The sequence below is a fragment of the Neovison vison genome, chromosome 7, assembly GCF_020171115.1.
Source record: "Neovison vison isolate M4711 chromosome 7, ASM_NN_V1, whole genome shotgun sequence".
Lineage (NCBI taxonomy): Eukaryota > Metazoa > Chordata > Mammalia > Carnivora > Mustelidae > Neogale > Neogale vison.
The window spans coordinates 13,828,053-13,848,073 of record NC_058097.1 but is presented as its reverse complement, the minus strand read 5'-3'; the positions used below and the strand labels follow the sequence as shown (position 1 = coordinate 13,848,073).

Genomic DNA, 20,021 nt, shown 5'->3' with positions numbered 1-20,021 from the left:
CATCTTTAAGATTTTGTCAAGCATAAGCACGGGAGTGGCCGGCAGACGCAGGCTCCCTGTTGAGCAAGGAGCTCGGTGCGGAACTCCAGCCCAGGACTCTGGGATCATGACCTGAGCTGCAGGCAGACGCTTAACCGGCTCAGCCACCCGGGGGTCCTTATCAATCATCTTTCTCCTTTCAGCACTGTTAAACCTATTAGTCCAATCACCCCCCAGAGAATACAGGATTAGAGCGCTACAGAAAACAGACCAGCATCACGACACAGCGCTCGTTAGGCTAACTCCTCTCCTTTTGAGAGGAGGGGTTTAACTCAAACCACAGCAGTGGAGGCGACCGGCCTGGATTGGCGGGATGAGTCTGGAGTAATCTGCTAGAGGTTTTATTTCGGGATTTCTTCAGCTCTCCCAAGCAAATACACGGCCTTTTGCCAGTGCTCTCGCATCCACAATACTGGAGGCCACGCTGGAGAGTTCTTGCATCAAGTATTTGACCTAATAGGACTCTCAGAGCTGCTGCACTCGAACAGGGGAAGCAATGGAAAAATGGATGGCATGACTTCAGCGGTTAACTGTCACCCTTCCATGGCACAGGTTCATCAGCTTCTACGAGGCAGTGCAAGTCAACTCAGCCATCATTCACCTCATGGGCTTCCTGGTTCTGTTGGCAACTGTTTAACTTTGAAACCTGCTGCACCGTAACCTCAGGCTGCAGGTCATCGGTAGAACACGGCAAAGCCTGGGGACAAGGTGGTGGGCTTCTTGCTGGTCATCCTGATCCTGCTCCCAGGCTATGCCACTGCTGTAAGCCCTCATTCCCCAAAGCTGTGGCCTTGGAATCACATTGCTTTCCAAGAAAGCACTATACGGCAAACCATCAGTTCAAGTTGGCAATGAATTTTGGGAAAAAAAGAGTATGAAAACTGGTTTTTAGTTGTAGTTCCACACTTCACCAGCAGTATGGCTTAGAATCAGACCTCTCTCTCTTCTCAACTTTAGCTCACAAGTGAAGTGGCCTTTGTGAAGGCCAAATAAATCGATATGAACATGCTACATAACTATAAAATTTTAAGGCATTGTGATTTGAATGGCCACTAGGCACTTGTATTTCCATCCCCTTTGGTCCTGTGTTGGCTCCTTATGAAGCCAGGAGGGAAAGAACTGACATCAGCCCTACTAGTGCTGTCTGTCCTCTGATTAGTCTTTCTCCTTTTCAGTTTAACCTGCTGTTTGGATGGAGCATCACTGACTACCGAACTTTCTTCAGCTCAGCAGTGACTGTTGTTGGCCTTCTACTGGGAATCTCTCATCCGGAGGAAGTAAAAAACCCCATCCTGGCTTCCCTGCAGGATCCTATTTTGTCTACAAGGCGAGAATTGCTTACAATAGCAGCCCCTTCTGTGCCCCTGCACACTGGAAAAGGAGAGTATAGATTCTCTGCCTTCCCATTCTGTGGTGCTACCTATGCATTCAATGTGAGGGGCTATTACTTTCAGAGATATGTCCCTTTTTCAAGCACCTAATTTCAATTTCTTCACTTCTTAATCTTACTGCCAGGACGCTGGGCCTGAATTTATGTTCTCGTCACCTAGCCAGATTAATATTTGCTGCTTCTTTCTCAGTAGCCCTTTGACCCTTCTAAAAAAATTAGGGAGGTACAATTCCAGAACAAGAGCCATAATATTTCTGTTCGTTATTCTCCCTCAAGAACTCCCAACACAAATCCCTATCCTATATAAAAAAAATAGGGAACCCAAATCAGGATTTGGAGCCCTAGCATATATAGATTTGATCAAGACAGAAAAACTAATTCACATTACAGTTCACATTACATGAAACTGTAAAGATCTCCATGAAGTTTAACCTTCTGAAAATCTAGAACTCAAATGGGCAAGTTTATATAGTTTCTTAACATAGTTCCCAATGTGGGAAGTTCTCACCTAAGATCAGAGAAAGACCTGTATGGTTCTGGGTTCAACTGGGGAATGAAACCTTCACCCATGGAACATTTTATATACTAAGACACTTAAGGAAGTAATAAAACAATGAGCTTTTGCTAACACCTCCTTTTTGTCTTAAAAAAAAAAAAAAAAAGCCTTTTCTAATAATACAATGTGAAGGGAAAATGGAGTGTACTTACTGGGAAAAGTTCTGTATAACAAAGATGGTAAAAATTATCTGGTTGACCTAGAGTAGCTATAATTGAGCAGTATCTGGTCATACAGATGTCCAGCACAGTGATATTTATTGTAAGCATTCATGCTCTTAAGTTGTTGGGACTGGTTTTTTTGTTGTTATTGTTTGTTTTTTACAGTACCCTAGTGGCAACAGTGAATAAGCCAATACCAAGGGAAAAAAGACATTTGTTAAAATGAACACATAGACTAAAATACTCTTGCAGAAACCACTGCAGTCCCTGTATTTGAGAATGATCACTTCATGCTGAAAAGTAAAAAATGGCAAAACTCAGAACTTACTTTTAAAATAGAACACCAAAAACAAAAAAAACCAGTTTTTTATGGTTAACTTCTTAAATTTTATTGGAATGCTCCTGTGTTTATAGAGGTTCTTAGAATGGCAGAGACAGTTTTGATGATTTCAGATGTTACTCTTTCAATGTGCTTTTGCTACTCTTTCAAGCTTCCGTGCTTAGATATATTTTCCAGAGCTGCCAAAACTCACATGGGCTTTGAATCACTTATAATTCTATTCGGACTTACCTGTTTTCTGGTGAAAGCCCTTAAGTCAATTATTTTTATACCCATTGTCTGTCATTCATATTCTTCTATCCACACAAAAGCATTTTCCTTTTTATTTGCTTCTCTCCCTACTGTCTACCAAATATTTTATGTGAATATATCCCAAACATTAGTATAGAACTTCTACTTTAAAAATGTAAGTTAAACTGTTAGTGTTTAAAATCAAAACATTTTATTTATTGTCCCTTTCCAGGTTATTGCTTTAGACCCAGTCCTGGGATCCTTTGATTCTCACCAGTGTCTTCCTGATGCTACTTGTGATCATTAACCTTTTTGTTTCGATGATTCTCATGGCCTTTGGTAAAGAAAGAAAATCCCTTAAAGTAGGTCGGTAACACTGACTCGGTAAGTGAAATATAAACTTGTCATGATTTTATCATTAGAAAAACTCAACTGTTGCTGCTCCTAAGATCATAGACGGACATAATGCACAGAATCAGCACAGTCCCTTTATGAATCTCCATAGCTTGGGCAACCACTTTAATAGAACACCTAGTTTATAGGACATCTACTGTCTTATAAATAGCTGTTCCTCGATTGTGAAGTAGCAGAAACACTCCAATGCCTGACTGCAGATCATTAAAGGAACAGTATGTTTACCATTAATCCTAGTTTTTAAATCTTTTGGTCCATTTCCCCTCTCAACAATGGCATCAATTCTAATTCCCTCACTTTTCTCCTTTTGTGTAGGAGACAACTTTGAAAGAAGATGGACTGATAGAGATGGTGCTACAGAAACGCGCCAGTTTACTAGGAATCCAGCGACACCAGAACACGTGAGCAAACAGCCATGACAGCAATGGGCAGTAACACTGAGGCTTTAAAAAATGGATTACCTTGGGTGCCTGGGTGACTCAGTCGGTTAAGTGTCTGCCTTGAGCTCAAGTCATGATCCCAGGGTCCTAGGATTGAGCCCGTCTGGCTCCCTGCTAAGTGGAGAGCTCACTTCTCCCTCTCCCTACCTTTGTAGGGTATAGTTGAGAAAATTACTGGTTTAATATACTGTTAATTTTGTAATCACTGAGGAATCAAAATCTCCTGTAGCAAGTTCTTGGGTTTATGGCTCACTGTCAGGAAAGGGTTAACATAAGAGTGCTAAGGATAATCAGCTCTGCTGCCAAAAAGCAAGAGACACTCACCACCAATGTTCTCAGCGTGGCTGTGGGAAATACGTATGAGTCAGAGGTGAGCTCACTGCAGCTTATTAAAATCAAAGATGTAAGTGTGAGGTCTGGCTAATGGGCAGCCCTGTCCCAGAGGACTAAGCAAGCAAACCCAAAAATGTTACCTGGGCTTAAATATAGAAATAGAAACAGACTTGCTGCTGCTTCAGACATACACATTACCCAAGGAACCAAAGGTAAGGTCTGGATTATGCCCAGCATGGGTCACTTACTTAAAATACTCTCCACTAAAATCCAAATTTGTACCTCCTCACTTGACCAAACGAGTGGAGAAAGCAGGGCACAGAATTTTTAACTTTATTATCAGCTACTGAGCTATGAGATACAAACCAATCAAAAACATTAAAGTTGGCTGAAACAGGTGTGTACATGTACACTACACAGAAGCCAGCATCTTGTCTTCTGATCCCAGAGCCATCCCTCTGGGGAAGGATGGCTGCAGCTAGGGGGTAAAGGAACACGTTAAGTTACAATAGTAAAGAGTCTCATCCACCTAGGAAAACAGTCAACAACCACAGCCACATTTTTTATGGGCACCAAAAACTTTTCTGAAATCAGTTTTTAAAGGTTTTCTTAATCATAAAGTTTTCAAATGAAAACAGGAACCCCTCTTCTCCTGTAGGCATTCCAGCTCACTACCCAAGAGATTTGAGTACTTCTATTAAGGCAACTGGAAGCCCACCTTAGCCTTGAATGGTGACTCTGCCCGGTATGTGACTTGTCCTTCGTTTGCCAGTAAATGCAATCCAACAGAACATGCTATGGGGAAAAACAGGAAATTATGCAGTGCTGCCCTCTGGTAAAAGGGGAACACAGCATTCAAAGCAAAAGGCCACGGAGGGCTCCCTGAGAATCCAGTAGAACTAAGAGAAGCTCTCCACTTTCCAAATTAACTTTGCAACTGGATCCAGGTAGGACAGTGCCCGGCAGCAAGGAGTAGTGTATATGCCGATGAGAGGACCCAGCTTCTGCGAACTATTACAGTGGCATCCAGAGTCAGTCTCTCCCATTCATAGCACACCTTTGCTTTGATTCTTGCTCACCACAAATCCCTCTGTACAGAGGGGTTTGTTTCTAAGTCTAGAACTTCAGCACCAAGCTGAGAGACTTCATAGAATGTTCTTCTCTGTGTCCAGCCATCTTTGGCAGCTCTCCTCATAATGCTTCTCACTCCCCTGTGGAGGGACACAGAAGCCAGAGTCCTCTCTGTGATGGGAGAAGGTGACGAGAAGCTGGGCTCACACTCATGGGAGCTGGACAAAACCAGCGGCCCAGAGTCCGATGCTCTGGCCTCATAGTCTCTAATTATTAGTCTCTTAGGAGCAGGAGAGAACTGGAAAGCAGCAGAATTTAGAGCAGGAAGAGAGCCCAGAGAAGAATGTACTCAGTGATGGTTAAGAGATGAAAAAGAATTTCATGGAGATTGTTAAAAGGAGAAACAGCTCAGCCACAAATCTCAAAGCCTGCAGGTTGCCTGATTTAAGACACCTAGGTTTTCTTTTTCAACTCTTCAAATCTCCGGGACAGATCATCAAAGTCAATGTCCTCAGATGCTGAGGTGTTGGCACCAGCAGACGCAGTTGGTAGTGTGTCTGGCACAGATGGCAACTCCGGTAGTACAAAGTTGTCGTAGGTATCCATGGGTCGGGACGGGGGCTTTGCAGAGGCTTCTGGCTTGGGCCCAGGACCTAATTAAATTAGGGTAAGCAGCACAGTCTTACAAACACCAGAGAAAAGTGGCTCAGATCCTCAAAGCCCACAATCCCCTTTGGCAGAAACAATGAAAATACAGGAGAAAACATTGGTTTTTAGAAAATGATTAATAGTTCTAAAGACCAATAAATATCCAGGACAATACCTACATTTCCTTAATGGAGCTGAATCCTATCTGTTTTACTTTCCCATGGTGAGAAAAGATAAAAAGGAAATTCAAAGTGTGGTACCTGGGATTACCAGGTACACAGAGCATTCCCCTTTCGCAAAGATCTGCTACTAAAATTCTGTTGGAATGAGCCACTCTCTATGGCTTAGGAGGAAATTTTTTTTTTAAAGATTTCATTTATTTATTTGACACAGATAAGACAGCGAGAAAGGGAACACAAGCAGGGGGAGTAGGAGAGGAAGAAGCAGGCTTCCCGCCAGGCAGGGAGCCCGATGCGGGGCTTGATCTCAGAACCCAGGAATCATGACCTGAGCTGAAGGCAGACACTTAACGACTGAGCCACCCAGGTGCCCCATGGGGGAAAATTTTTTATTAAAAATGTTAATGTCCTTACTGTTTCGTGTAATAGGATCTGAATTACCAGTCCTCCATTTTGTATTCTACAAAATCATCCCCACCCCCCCACCTACTGTACGTTTCCATTTGTGTCTAACTTCTAGAAAAGGCAAACCTCAACTAGTTTTAGAAAACAAGAATAGTGAGATGCCTGAGGAGCTCAGTCAGTGGAGCATCTGACTCTGGTTTTGGCTCTGGTCATGATCTCGGGGTCATGGGATTTAGCCCATGTCAGGCCCCATGCTGAGAGGAGTCTGACTGAGATTCTTTCCCTCCCCCACCCTATGCATACACATGTTCTCTCTTTCCGAAGATAAAATCTTAAAAAAAAGAAGTGGGGGTACCTGGGTGGCTCAGTCGTTAAGTGTCTTTTGGCTCAGGTCATGATCCCAGAGTCCTGGAAATGAGCCCCACGTTGGGCTTCCTGCTCAGCAGAGAGCCTGCTTCTCCCTCTCCCACCCTCCCACTTGTATTTCCTCTCTCACAAATAAAATCTTTAAAAAAAAAAAAAAAAGAATAGTGTTTGCCCCCAAAGCAGTGTGTGAACTGATGGAGTTGACTGGAAAGGAACATAAGGGAACTTTCTGGGGTGATGGAAATGTTCTACACCAGTTTTACTGAGATTGTTGTTTATATAAAATCAAAACTCATCAAAATATACCTCAATAAAACAACTATCTCCAATTTAAAAAGTATCCCCCTACCCCAACACTAGTTTCTGTAGTCCTCGTAATATTTTATTTTTTTGAGCACATGACCACAGGAGCATGCTTGCTCTGCGAAAATTCACAGAACTATTCACTTATGGTTTTATCTACTGCCCCCTCTTTAATGATCAAGTTAAAAAATATGTTATGTATACCTAGATGGAAAGATAGCCAGATGGATTGAATGACTGATCTCTTTCGGTAGTTCTAGGTACAAAGGAAACTGAAGTAGCAGGAACATGAAAAACTTGAAGTTGGAAGAAAAACTGTAACAGAAACAAGGAACTTGGGAGAGTCTCTGCACCCAAGAAAGATACTGTCTTTTTGGACAAGGGAAATCCTAAGTTTTATCTGAACCTACTACCCACAGGGCATATGGGTAAAATGCCACAAACATGAACACTATTCTGAGGAATGAGCAGTAATGAGAAAACAGTTCAGCACTGAGGGTTTCTGATTCACACTCACCAACAATCTGTGCAGAAGAGACATTCTTATCAGCGTTAATGTCATCAACCTGAAATACAAAGATTGTTACTAGGGGAGAAAGCAATAGCACTAGTGGACAAAGTACTCATACTGGTATAAGCCCCTGTGTTTTCCAAAAGCTAAGCTGCTCAGCAGAAGCAACAGAACCTGCTCCAAAGAAACTGCCCCTCCACCCCGTTCTCCTTCCTTATCTTCCAATCAGATACCATGTTAAACTCTTAACCACCAAGCAGAGAAAAAGAAAATTCTTACCACACCATAACACCTCTCTCTTTGATACCTTCACCTTCTGGGCAGAGAGAAAGCACTAACCCACTGAACGCATCTCCAAGAACCAAGTCCTCAAATACTGAAGATCTTCTACCTCATTCCTAGAAACAGTTGTGGGCAATGCTTCAATGCATGCAAGACCGAAACATAAGAAAACCCAGGCCCAAGGGAAAACCAAAGGAAAGAAAACTAAACAAGTTCAGGAACAGGGGGATCTCACAGCAAACGCTCTACCAATTTCTTTTCTCTGTAATGCATCAGATAGAAATGGGTCTCAAAAGGCACATACTAGCTGACCAAAAAAGGCTGACAGAAAAGGAGCCCTCTAATTCTGAATCAAAGCTGTGAAATCACCAACAATTCAATTCAAGGCATGATTACCATATTTATACCAAGTTTCATCTATAAGATGAAAATGTAAAATTAATGCTACAGGCTGAAATTTATTAACTGGACACTTCAGTTAAAAACAAATCTGGCCACCACTCCTTTACACAGTGCTGAATTTATAAAACTGTATTTTACTTATTATGATAATCTAGCAACAAGACTATACCAGCTCAATACAATTCTCTGCCTCATTAGTTAAAAAACAACAAAAAAAAAAACCCTGAAGACTAGGTATGTGCCCTACTGGAACTCTCTAAGAAATCAGCTCCTTCCTGATTCCTGGCTTAATTGCAAACAAAGCATTGCCACCGATGATGCCACCACTGCCACCGCCGCCACCCCATTTCCAGGATAATGTTAAAGCAACACAAAAATCCAAAGCAAGAGCAATGCCGGTAACTAGGAATTGATCAAAACTTTGCCTTCCCTGTGGCCATTATTTTGCTTTCTCTTCATGGGATTCACTCTCCTGCTGCTTACAAAAGAGGCTCAAGCACTTACAGATTCATACGATGGGGGAGTTGCTGGTATCTGAGGTGGATGAATATTGGGAAAAGCCTGGTAAGTCCCCACTGGCAATCCATTGAAATCCGACTGCAAGTGAAGAAAGGTGACATGAAACAGCCCTATTTTGCAATTTCTGAAGTTTGTGTATGGTAAGGGAGAAATACCTACACATATTCAATGTGAATATTCAAGATATATCTTCAATATGTATATTATTCAAAACCTTCAAAAGAGAAAAAAATGCCCAGGATTCCAGATTTTTAAAGATCGAGAGCCAAAGACTAGTCTTCAAATTACTAATCACCTGCTTTGATGTCTACAAGGGAAGATTCTAATCAGACTTTCCTATTACTAGTAATGACCTTTACCTTCTTGTCTACACAGGAGGGTTTTTCTACCTGGTAATAAGTAGCAGTCATTTTTGGAAAGAACTACTAGTATGCCTGTAACAGATCCCAAAGGTATTCCGTAAACCTACAAGAAGTTTCTCTAGCACCATCTCTATTTTCCCACATCATTAAACAAGACTTTCTCCAAATCCTACTATTTTTTCACTATATAATCACTAATACCAAATGTTTTTACTGCAGAATCTTCTTGACAACCTACAACTCTTGAGTGTATTCATACATCCAATGTGTCAGCTTCTGTTACATTTTCCACAGTTTACACCCACGCTTCTGTGAATACTTACTGGTCCCTTTGGCAGTGGGTAGGAGAAAGGAGTACTTGGAGAGGGCATGGGCATAGGCATGGGCATAGGCACTGGTACTGTTCCATCAGGTCCACCAATTGGTGCTGCGAAACCACCCCCTCCTCCTCTTCCAGGGCCCCCTTTCTTCACATCATCTGTGAATCCAACATCAATAAGATCTGTCTCTACCCCAGGAGGAGCTTCTGCCTGAGAAGAAGAGAGAAACCCATATCATTAACCCACACTGCAGGTCAGGTTCCCCCAGAAGCAGACTCTGAGATGGAGACCAGTGTGGAAGAAGCTTACTGGCCTAGTCCCGTGGGATAAAGACCTGTGGGGGAGTGAAGGAAGCAGGGATGGGCTGCCATGCCGTCACAACAACTCCTAATTTCTTAAGGAGCTCTGCGGCTGCAATGGGCCTGTAACAGGTACCCCTGACTGGGACAGTCCTTAAAACCCAGTTACTGAATACAGGCTGTCCCAGAGGTCAACTTTGGATGAAGCAGCTTTCTTCTGAGGGCCACTGCTGGAGGGTATGAGCCACCTGTCATCGATATTTTCAAGAGCTGGAGAAATAAATGCTCTTATCCTTAAGTGTATGTATCTGGGATGGGGATGAATTGTCTGAGCAGCACACCAAAGAGCCCACTACCAACCCACTGATCTTAACTGAATTATTACTATTTGTATACTTGCCCCCTTACACTGTATACCTCTTTAGGACAGTGATCTTGTTTTTATCTCTGTATTCTCAGCTTTCTGTGCACCACCTAACATAGCACAGCAGGCACCTAACACTTAGTTTCAGAATCCATTTGGGGTCTTGGGGCACTTCTTGCTTCAATTCCTTGAACTTCATCAAAAAGCAGCAATAGTGCCATTTGTATTTGCATCAAGGTTTGTACCTTTTCTAAGTGCTTTCCAGTCATTCATCTCATTTGATCTTCAAATACTCTTCGAGAAATGCAGGCGTATCTATCATTATCCCAAAAAACACTAAATAGACAAAGGCTTAATCTCCCACACACAAACTTTACCACAAAGAATATGGTTATTTTTTAAGAAAGTGATATCCAGGGATTCATCTCCCCCTCTGTACTCTGTACGACTCTATACTTACCATGACCACAGAGTCAGGCTCATAGGGCACATTGTAGTTCTTGGCAATTTCAATCAGGTATCTCTCCACCAGGATTTTAGGTGGGGCTTCCACACTCAGTTTGTGCATTAGCTGTTAGTAAAAGGCCCAGGGTTAAAATATATGCCAATTAGCCTAAGTCTAACCTGACTCACTTTTAAACTCTGTTCCTCTTATTTTACAGGTAAATTGAGAAAAAAGGAGGTTCTGACCAGTTAAAGGATTTTTTTTTCACTCATGAAGCATTATTACAAACCCATGCCCCTCTCATGGTCTCTGGTCACACATGACACAGGTGTTGGTAAGACTGATAATGCCGCCTTCCACATCTGAATTCATCCACTCTTCATCACCTCACTTCAACCTCCACAAATCACAAAGGGCACAAAGAACTGGGGGCATCACAATCAGAAGTCGAGGGAAGAGGTAAGGAGTTGACTGCACTACCAGTCTGAGAGCCTTCTCACCCTCACTATAAATATGCAACCCTAGACTAACTCAGCCATACAATAAGACCCACTACAATCCATGCAAGAGAACATGCCCACACCCTGCCTACTCCATCTTGTTTAACAAATGTGTTCATTACCCTGTCATTAACAGTTCCAATCTGGTTGGTCCTACATAGCTTGCCATATTCCTTGCTATACTTGGCACAGAGCTGATCAGCAACCTACAGAGAGAAAAGAACAGTGAATGAGGGTGCAAACCTTTCTTACAGACTACTTCAAGCTTCCTATCAACAGTAACCATGCTTCTATTACAGGATTTCAAAAATACTGGGGCCTGTAAAATTTTAGGGATACGTATTCATATTTGTTTATCTACCCGTCCACTGAACTGTAACTATGTGTCATATTCGATCATAAACATTATGATAGATGCTATAATACAATCTAAAAAGACACTGTTCATACCCTTATAGTCTTAAAATCTCTGAGGAAAGCAGTCATTTATCACACAAAGATACAAATGCAGGTGGCGCCTGGGTGGCTCAGTGGGTTAAGCCTCTGCCTTCAGCTTGGGTCATGATCTCAGGGTCCTGGAATCAAGCCTCACATTGGGCTCTCTGTTCAGCAGGGAGCCTGCTTCCCCCTCTCTCTCTGCCTGCCTCTGCCTACTTGTGATCTCTCTGTCAAATAAATAAATAAAATTAAAAATTAAAAAAAAAAATGCAGCCATAGTAAGTGTCACCAAGGGAAAGTACACCACACTGTCAATAACTTAGAACAGCGAAATTAGATTTGATCAAAAAAGTCAGGTAAGGAGGCGCCTGGGTAGCTCAGTCGGTTAACCGTCCAATTCCTGGTTTCAGCTCTCAGGTTTGTGGGATCAAACCCCGCACTGGGCTCCTTGCTCAGCACGGAGTCTGTTCAAGATCTTTTCCCTTCCCCTCCTATGCCTCCCCCTACTTGTGTGCTCGCTTGCTCTCAAATAAATAAAATCTTTAAAAAAGGGAAAAAAGAAGTCAGGTAAGGAAGGCTTCCTGAAGAAAGGGATGCTCCACTGAGATGTAAAGGATGACTAGGAGTTAAGAGGGAGGGAAGACAAACATTCTAGGAAAAGAAAACAGCATGTGCAAAGGCCTCTGGTGGAAAAACAGGGTCAATCCTCAAGCTGAATTAGAGTCATTGTTGAGCCCCAGGGAGGAGTGTGATAGGAAATGAAGAAAGAAAGGCACAATGGGACCACATAATACAGAGCCATGTTAGGAACTGCTCCTATCACAAGAATAGCAGCTACTAAAGGGCTTTAAAGCAAGGGGTAGAGACAGGATCAGATCTGTGATCTGAATAGAATAATAAGCTATTTGATGGAATGCTGAATAAACTCAAGGAAACCAAAAGAGGTGGAGGAAGAAGATTCAAAAACTTTAACAGCCCAGGCATGAGAAGCTGGGCACTGAACTGGAGTGGTCCCAACACCTGAGAGCTCAGTGAGGAGGCATTCATTGTTTAGTATGTGGACCTGGTACTTTCGATTTAAGTTTGTCATTTGTCTTTAGAGTAACAGTTTTTGGGGGTGCCTGGGTGGCTCAGTGGGAGATCATTTTTTTAAATCTGCAAGTTTTTTTCTAGTACTCTTAGGAGTTCATCTTTTTAAAATCATGTAAATCTGTTTCATCCTGAATAAATTTTAATACACAGGAAGAATACAGGAGAGATTACAACGCAACTGAGGTTGGGATGCCTGGCTGGCTCAGCTGGAGGAAGAAGCAACTCCTGATCTAGGGTCATGAGTTCAAGCCCCATGTTGGGTACAGAGATTACTTAAATAAAAACTTTAAAAAAAGAGACTGAGGTTAGAAGTCTGTACAAGAGGCAGCTGCCTCTGGGGCACCTCGCTGGCTCAGTCGGTAGAGCACAGGACTCTTGATCTCAGGATCATGAGTTCAAGCCCCACACTGAGTGCAGAGCTTACTTTACAAAGAAAAGTAAAAGCAGCAACAGTTGCCTCTACTCAGAACTCAATAGTTACCAGCCCTATCAGATCAGAATACAGGAGGTTTACCCTCTGGGGAGGTTAGACTACAGGGATTCTGAACTCCAAGCATAGCAGAGAGCAGAGACACTTAATGACAACAGAAAAATTAAGTGTAAATCTTCTACAAGAAAAGAATGAGACCTTTGGCTCCCTTCTCCTCTGGTGCTCAGAAATTCTGGCAGCCAGCTTATACCCTTGAGGTAAAGGGTATAAGGAAATGACCACACCAAGGGAAAAAAAATAGTTCCTGATACTCTGGAGTTTCCTTAAGAAAGGGCTTACATCATTCAACAGTGAAAGCATCTGGCAATAAGCCCCACCCAGGCACACAAGAGGTTCCAAGCTGCTTTATAAATGCCTCACTTTTAAATATAAACCAACAACCAAGGGTCACCAAACTTCGTGAAAAGCCTCTATGACAAAAAAATCTAAAACAAAGGAACAGAAGGAAACAATCATTACAGGAACAGGAAAAGTTATTAAGAAACTAATATTCTCGGGCACCTGGGTGGCTCAGGGGGTTAAGCCTCTGCCTTTGGCTCAGGTCATGATCCCAGGGTCCTGGGATTGAGGCCCACATCAGGCTCTCTGCTCAGCAGGGAGCCTTCTTCCCCGCACCTCTCTGCCTACTTGTGATCTCTGTCAAATAAATAAATAAAATCTTAAAAAAATATATTCTCAGTTAAAAGACATTATAGCTATGAAACAAAAGCAACAGACTATTAAGTATATATTGAGAGAATTTTTAAAAAGATCTCAAAAGATAGGTCAGAATATAAGACTGAAACAATCTACAGAATAAAACAAAAAAGGCAAAAATGGAAAAACAGGAGAGAACTAAACTGAATTTATATCCTGGCAGTCAGTGCCACATCCATGTTGTAATGGAGAAGTTTTTAATGTCTATCTCTTTTGCTAGATTTTAAAGCTACAAGAGTGGGGCTGGTATTATATTTTACTCACTACTGTACCCTCAGGTTCCACCTAACTTATATACCCAAAGAATATCTGTGGAATTAATGAATGAAGCAAAACATCTTTCTAACTTTACTGGTTTAGAGTTAAGAACTTTTTCTCTTAAATATACTAAAGTAATATTACACTAGAAATAAAACAAAACTGGAGATACACAAAAATTTGCTCCTTAAAAGAAATTCTTCAAGTCTCAAAACACTGTTCTATTGCATTATATAAGTCCTGAAAAGGAGGTAAGACAAATTCATAAAGCCCATTTCAAAGACAGCATGTAAAAGGTACAAAATAATCTGGTCAAAGAAGCAGAAGTGATTTATATTAACCAACCTAAAAATATGACAAACTACAGACATCACTGAAACTCACTGTACTCACTATTTTCAACTCAGCCACTTCTGACTGGAGCCGAGGAGCAGCCCATATCAGCGTAGACACGGATTCAGCCAGACCAGAGTCTAGTTCCCTAGTTAAGGAAAAAAATTAATAAAATATAATATTCTCTGAAACAGGGGCACCTGGACTACCCAGGTCATGATCCCAGAGTCCCGGGCTCAAGCTCTGTTATTAGGCTCCCTGCTCAGTGAGGAGTTGCTTCTCCCTTCCCCTCTGTTCCTCCCCTGCTTGTGCTCACTCGCTTCCATTCTCTCTCAAATCAATTAAAAAAAAAAAAATTTTTTTTTTCTTAAGATTTTATTTATTTGCAAGAGTAAGCCAGAGAGAGCAGAAGCTGGGGGGGGGGGGCAGAGGCTGAGCAGGGAGTCCAATATGGCACTCAATCCCAGAACTCTAGGATCATGACCTGAGCCAAACACAGATATTTAACCAACTGAGCCACCTAGGTACACCTAAGTAAAATCTTTAAAAAAATAAAAATTCTTTAATACAAACCAAAAAAATCCTAGAATTTGTATTATATGCTTGATTGCCTCTAAAGTTCTTTCATGAACCTCACTGGACTCTCACAAATAATTCCAGGGCTTCTAGCCTTATTCATCATTCCTATTTCACTTCTGGGGAAATTAACTGACAAGCCCAGGGTCACAAAGCCAGGAAATGGTAGACCCAAGACTCAAACTTAGACGTTTTGATTTTAGAGTCCTTATTTTCTTTTCAGTTGTCTACATGGAGATCAGCCCTTCCATTAAAAGTATTAGGAAAAAGGTACTCAAGTATGTGAAGTAGTCCCCTAGTGCTATTCCCCCACATACAGCAGGAGACCAGTATTACTCCTTTCTCAAATTCCCTTTCTCAAAAAGATGATTTGATCTAGGTCTTCAAAATATCTTATTTCACTTCATTACAGCTATACAAGGTTAAGTTGTAGAGACCTACTGAACAACACTGGGCATATAGTTAACAATACTAGACTAAGCACTTAAAAATGTGACGAGAGCAGAGGAGCGCCTGCGTGGCTCAGCTGGTTGAGTGTTAGGCACCTGGTTTTAGCTCCGGTCATGATCTCAGAGTCTTGAGATCAAGGCCCCTTTCAAGCTCCGCGCTCAGCAGGAAGTTTGCTTGGGATTCTCTCCCTCTGCTCCTCTACCCATCTCTCCACCCCACCAACCCCGCTGGCGCATGCGTGCTCTTTCTCTCTAAAATAAACATACACCTTTTTAAAAAATGTTAAGAGGCCAGAGATCTGATGTTGTGTGTTCTTACAAAAAGAGTGTGAGGCAGGGGGACACAAGGAAACTTGGAGGTAAGAAATGTTTACTGCCTTGATTGTGGTGATGGTACACAGGTATATGCATATGTTCAAACTCATCAAATTGTACATAAAAGAACGCTTTTTTCTATAAATCATAACCTAAATTAAGATTTAGGGAAAAAAAAAGAGAGAGAAAATATCTTACTTCATAGATTGGATGAGGCCAAACCGAGCCAGCAGCAGATCACAATACAGCTCCAGAATCTCCATGGCCTCCACAAGGTAGTCTTCTCGGATAATGTGCTCCACTCGAATCCGAGCTCGTTCATCTTTCCCAGCAGCCAGATAGTCAGCAATCTCTTTCCTCGCTTTCTGGGCCAGTTCCGCTAAGGCACAAATCCCATCCAGTCACATAACAGCAGTACACTGGGCCCTGGTCTGCAGGAGACTTCTACCCCAAGAGCAAAGTGGGTGTTTCTAGTACATCCTAGCTCATTTCTCTCTTCGCAAATCTGGTCCCAACTCATCCAGGCTCTAGAATTTGTTCCTTTGTCTAGATGAGAATATTGCTGTTGCAGCCAGAAATTTCTACCTTATTCCCTGCAACGGAACTGATTCAATCTTACTTGTCACAAAGAGCAGCCATAATAGATCTAAAGCTTCAAGGATATCGAATCCATAAGACTTCACAGTACTAGCCTGAAAGAGCCTGACAGAGCCAGAAACTCAGCGACATATTTTGGGAAATAAAATATAAGGCAATCATGCATTACTCACTTTTTTTTTTCTCCAACAGTTTAAGACGGTTTATGACTAATCTCAAATTGACTCGTAAACGCTCAGCTTTAAATCCAGAGCCCAGCATGCTGTGCTGTTCCTCCTGGAAAAAGAGAATGCACAGTTACTACTTTCAAGTTGAAATTATTCCAGTTACAGGGTGGATTAGCTGACACTATAAACTAGAATGGTTTCCTAATACAGGCAAAACACAACATGATCTGATTCACAGTTGTTGTTTTTTTTAAGGTTTTATTTATTTATCTGACAGAGAGAGAGGTTCATAAGTAGGCAGAGAGGCAGGAGGAGAAAGAGGGGGAAGCAGGCTCCCCATTGAGCAGAGCAGGGCTTGATCCCTGGACCCTGAGACCATGAAGTGAGCTGAAGGCAGAGGCTTAACCCACTGAACCACCCAAGCACCTCTGATTCACACTACTTAAAGATCATTTTGGTTGTGTGGAGAACTAACTGGGAGAAGGTAAGGCAGAGCTAAAAGACTTGGTAATGGATAAAATTAATATCTATGTATCGGTGTAGAAGTGGGTTGATAAAAAAACAAAGCAGCAGCAGGAACGGCTTCTACTTCTCCCAAAAATCTCATCAGGGCAGTGATGAGGAAAGATTATCAAATTTAGAACCAAATTCAAAAATATTCTCCCACTAGTGCCTCAAGTCCTTCTACTAATTCAAGCCAGTGCCTAAGATCACAAAAATATTAGTATTTACTGACATACAAAGAAATATACAAAGGAATGAGAAGTCCAAGAAAAAAAAACTGCTCTATAAAATTTAACAAGAGGCTATTTACCAAAACACTGAACAAACAGCAAAGTTATAGTCAACAAAACCACTCCTCTCCACCCACAAGGGGGTACACCATTGTTCATGCCATACTGAGACAGCACAAATTCTACGCCTCTCAATGAATTCTGGACTTGAACTTCAAAACATGTAACATCCAAACAAAAGTTAGGTCTAACAAACTAACCGATAAACAGACAAACCAAAAAAGATATTCAATGTAAGGAAAAACACTAGGGATATTTGTCCACTTGTGCAAAAACCACTAAAAAGAAATATCAGATGTATTCTCCTTTTGTAAAATTGCCTCCAGAAGCCTTTATACATTAAATAATTAACCTAAGTCTCAGTTTACAGTGGGCTTGTATGTCATGAAATATCTAGGATCCATAACTGAATTATGTTCAATCCACTCAACAAATATTTACCGAATATTTCTACATCAGACAATAGCTAAATGCTAAAGATTTAAGAAAATAAAAGGGGTGGAGGGTACAGTCCTTCCCCTCAAAGGAATTTATTCTATGGACAAAAACAGCTAAAAAAACCTGACAACTATAATACTATTTGGTAAGAGGTGTAATTTTAGAGCTGTTTTCAACTGAAAGTGACTTTGGCCCCACATGGGACATCTGGCAATGACTAGAGATCCTGGGTTGTCATGACTGGAAGGAATGCTACTGGCATCTGGTGGGTAGATGCCAGGAATACTGCTAAACATTCTACAGTGCTCAGGACAGAACCCCACAACAGAAAAATTATCCAGTCCAGGGGTGCCTGGGTGGCTCAGTGGGTTAAAGCCTCTGCCTTTGGCTCAGGTCATGATCCCAGGGTCCAGGGATCGAGCCCCGCATCTGGCTCTCTGCTCGGCAGGGAGCCTGCTTCCTTCTCTCTCTCTACCTGCCTCTCTGCCTACTTGTGATCTCTGTCTGTCCAATAAATAAATAAATAAATCTTTAAAAAAAAAAACTATCCAGCCCAAATGTCAGTAGGGCCAAGATTACGAAAGACACCCAATCTCAGAGACATGACAGAATGCTTTCTGGGAGAACTGAAGTCTAAGTCGGGTCCTAAAGGATAAATTATTTGTAAGGTAAAAAGAGGATGTGACTACCTCAGGCAGAGGAAGTGTGTATGTAAACTCCAGGTACCAGAGAGAACAAGAAACTTTCAGAGGAACACAAGTTCAGTACAGGTGAAGGAAGAATGGCATTAATTACAGTTTATGCCGTAACAACTCCCATTATCAAATTCAAAACTTCAATTTGACAATTATTTATAAGAGAAGAGGCGCTGTGGTAGGTTCTGGTGTTAACTAGATCCAGACAGTATCCTTGTTTTCAAGGCCTCCATAACCAGAGATGGATGGGAGATAGAAAGACAGCTAGAAAAACAGTAACTAGGACTATCATTTGCTATATGCAGTACTGGGTCCATGATTAACCAGCAACTGAGTGGTATAATGAAGGAAAAAATCTAAGTGCATCTAAATCCAAAACCCAAGTAAACAATCTTAATCATACACTCCTATAGCACTTCAGTACAAAAATTTTAATAACATATATTGTTTAATCCCTTTCAACAAATATTCATTGAATGCCTACAGTACTGTGACTGAGAGAGAGACACAATGGCACTGAAAACAGAGACACAGTTATTGCCCTCATGGAGTTCACAGTCTAGTTAAAGAAAACTATTACCTCAGTAACTACGAAATAGTAAACAAGTACTTAAGTGGTGCTCTGGAGCTTATTAGAAGTTTGACCTCTTTGGCCACTTGCTTGGATACGGTTTCAAAGATAAAAGATAACAGTATCAGGGGTCTAGTATAGTCACAGGTATGACAGAAAAATGTCAAGATTTCTCTGTGGTTCTTAACTAATCTCTAAGCATCGATTGTGTGATGCATCAATATACACGAGAACAAAACTTTAGTATTATATTTTTAAGAGGCTTAAAAACATTCATTTTGACTTATTAATTCTATTCCTAGTAATTTAGCCTAAAGAAACAGAGGTTCGGGGTGCCTGGGTGGCTCAGTGGGTTAAGCCTCTGCCTTCAGCTCAGGTCATGATCTCAGGGTCCTGGGATCGAGAGATCGGGCTCTCTGCTTGGCCAGGAGCCTGCTTCTCCCACTCTCTCTGCCTGCTTCTCTGCCTACTTGTGATCCCACCCCCCGTCAAATAAATAAATAAATTGATAAATAAAAAAGAAACAGAGGTTCATTCAGACTTTTATATAAAAATATTTATCAGCACATTTTTAAGACCAAAAAATTAGAATAATGAATAAATATTGCTTATTAAACTATATATATTTGTGATGGAATTTTATGTAGCCACTAAAATTTTTAAAACATATTTACTGATGAGAAAATATATTAAAAGGCAGGACTACATATATGAAGTTTGACCCCATATTCTGAGTTTAAAAATGCAAATATACGGGGTGCAGCTCAATGGGTTAAGCTGCCTTAGGCTCGAGTCATGATCTCAGGATCCTGGGATGGAGCCCCGCATTGGGCTCTTTGCTCAGTGGGAAGCCTGCTTCTCTCTCTCTCTCTGCCTGCCTCTCTCTCTCTCTGCCTGCCTCTCTGCCTACTTGTGATCTTTCTCTGTCAAATAAATAAAGTCTTTTTTTTTTTAAAGATTTTTATTTATTTATTTGATAGACAGAGAGAGATCACAAGTAGGCAGAGAGGCAGGCAGAGAGAGAGGGGGAAGCAGGCTCCCTGCTGAGCAGAGAGCCCGATGTGGGGCTCGATCCCAGCACCCTGAGATCATGACCCGAGCTGAAGGCAGAGGCTTAAACCACTGAGCCACCCAGGCGCCCCCAAATAAATAAAATCTTTAAAAAAAATGCAAATACACATATAAACAAAGGAAGCAAAAAGATTTAATTATCACTATATGTAAACTCTTTT

General features: G+C 41.5%; 2 protein-coding genes across 4 annotated transcripts in view; one reads left to right on the top strand and one right to left on the bottom strand.

The window, feature by feature from the left end:
* The window catches only part of PKD1L3 (polycystin 1 like 3, transient receptor potential channel interacting), a 69,504-nt gene extending 65,861 nt beyond the window's left edge, over positions 1 to 3,643 (top strand). Inside the window, 7 exon segments of the mRNA XM_044260055.1 lie at positions 592 to 725; positions 728 to 801; positions 1,215 to 1,316; positions 2,950 to 2,981; positions 2,983 to 3,083; positions 3,463 to 3,532; positions 3,534 to 3,643. Coding sequence (XP_044115990.1) covers positions 592 to 725; positions 728 to 801; positions 1,215 to 1,316; positions 2,950 to 2,981; positions 2,983 to 3,083; positions 3,463 to 3,532; positions 3,534 to 3,609 — 589 coding nt within the window. The 3' untranslated portion in view covers positions 3,610 to 3,643.
* A 576-nt stretch (positions 3,644 to 4,219) lies between these two features.
* The window catches only part of IST1 (IST1 factor associated with ESCRT-III), a 34,105-nt gene continuing 18,303 nt past the window's right edge, over positions 4,220 to 20,021 (bottom strand). For 2 of the 3 annotated variants that reach the window (XM_044255810.1, XM_044255811.1), the window contains exons 2-10: positions 16,298 to 16,400; positions 15,726 to 15,906; positions 14,248 to 14,335; positions 11,003 to 11,086; positions 10,396 to 10,506; positions 9,276 to 9,482; positions 8,576 to 8,668; positions 7,394 to 7,442; positions 4,220 to 5,628 (exon numbers count right to left, since the gene is read on the bottom strand). In XM_044255810.1, the coding sequence (XP_044111745.1) occupies positions 5,429 to 5,628; positions 7,394 to 7,442; positions 8,576 to 8,668; positions 9,276 to 9,482; positions 10,396 to 10,506; positions 11,003 to 11,086; positions 14,248 to 14,335; positions 15,726 to 15,906; positions 16,298 to 16,385 (1,101 nt within the window). In that variant the 5' untranslated portion in view covers positions 16,386 to 16,400 and the 3' untranslated portion in view covers positions 4,220 to 5,428. The remainder of the gene's footprint in view (positions 5,629 to 7,393; positions 7,443 to 8,575; positions 8,669 to 9,275; positions 9,483 to 10,395; positions 10,507 to 11,002; positions 11,087 to 14,247; positions 14,336 to 15,725; positions 15,907 to 16,297; positions 16,401 to 20,021) is intronic. The other variant, XM_044255812.1, reaches the window with a different exon arrangement.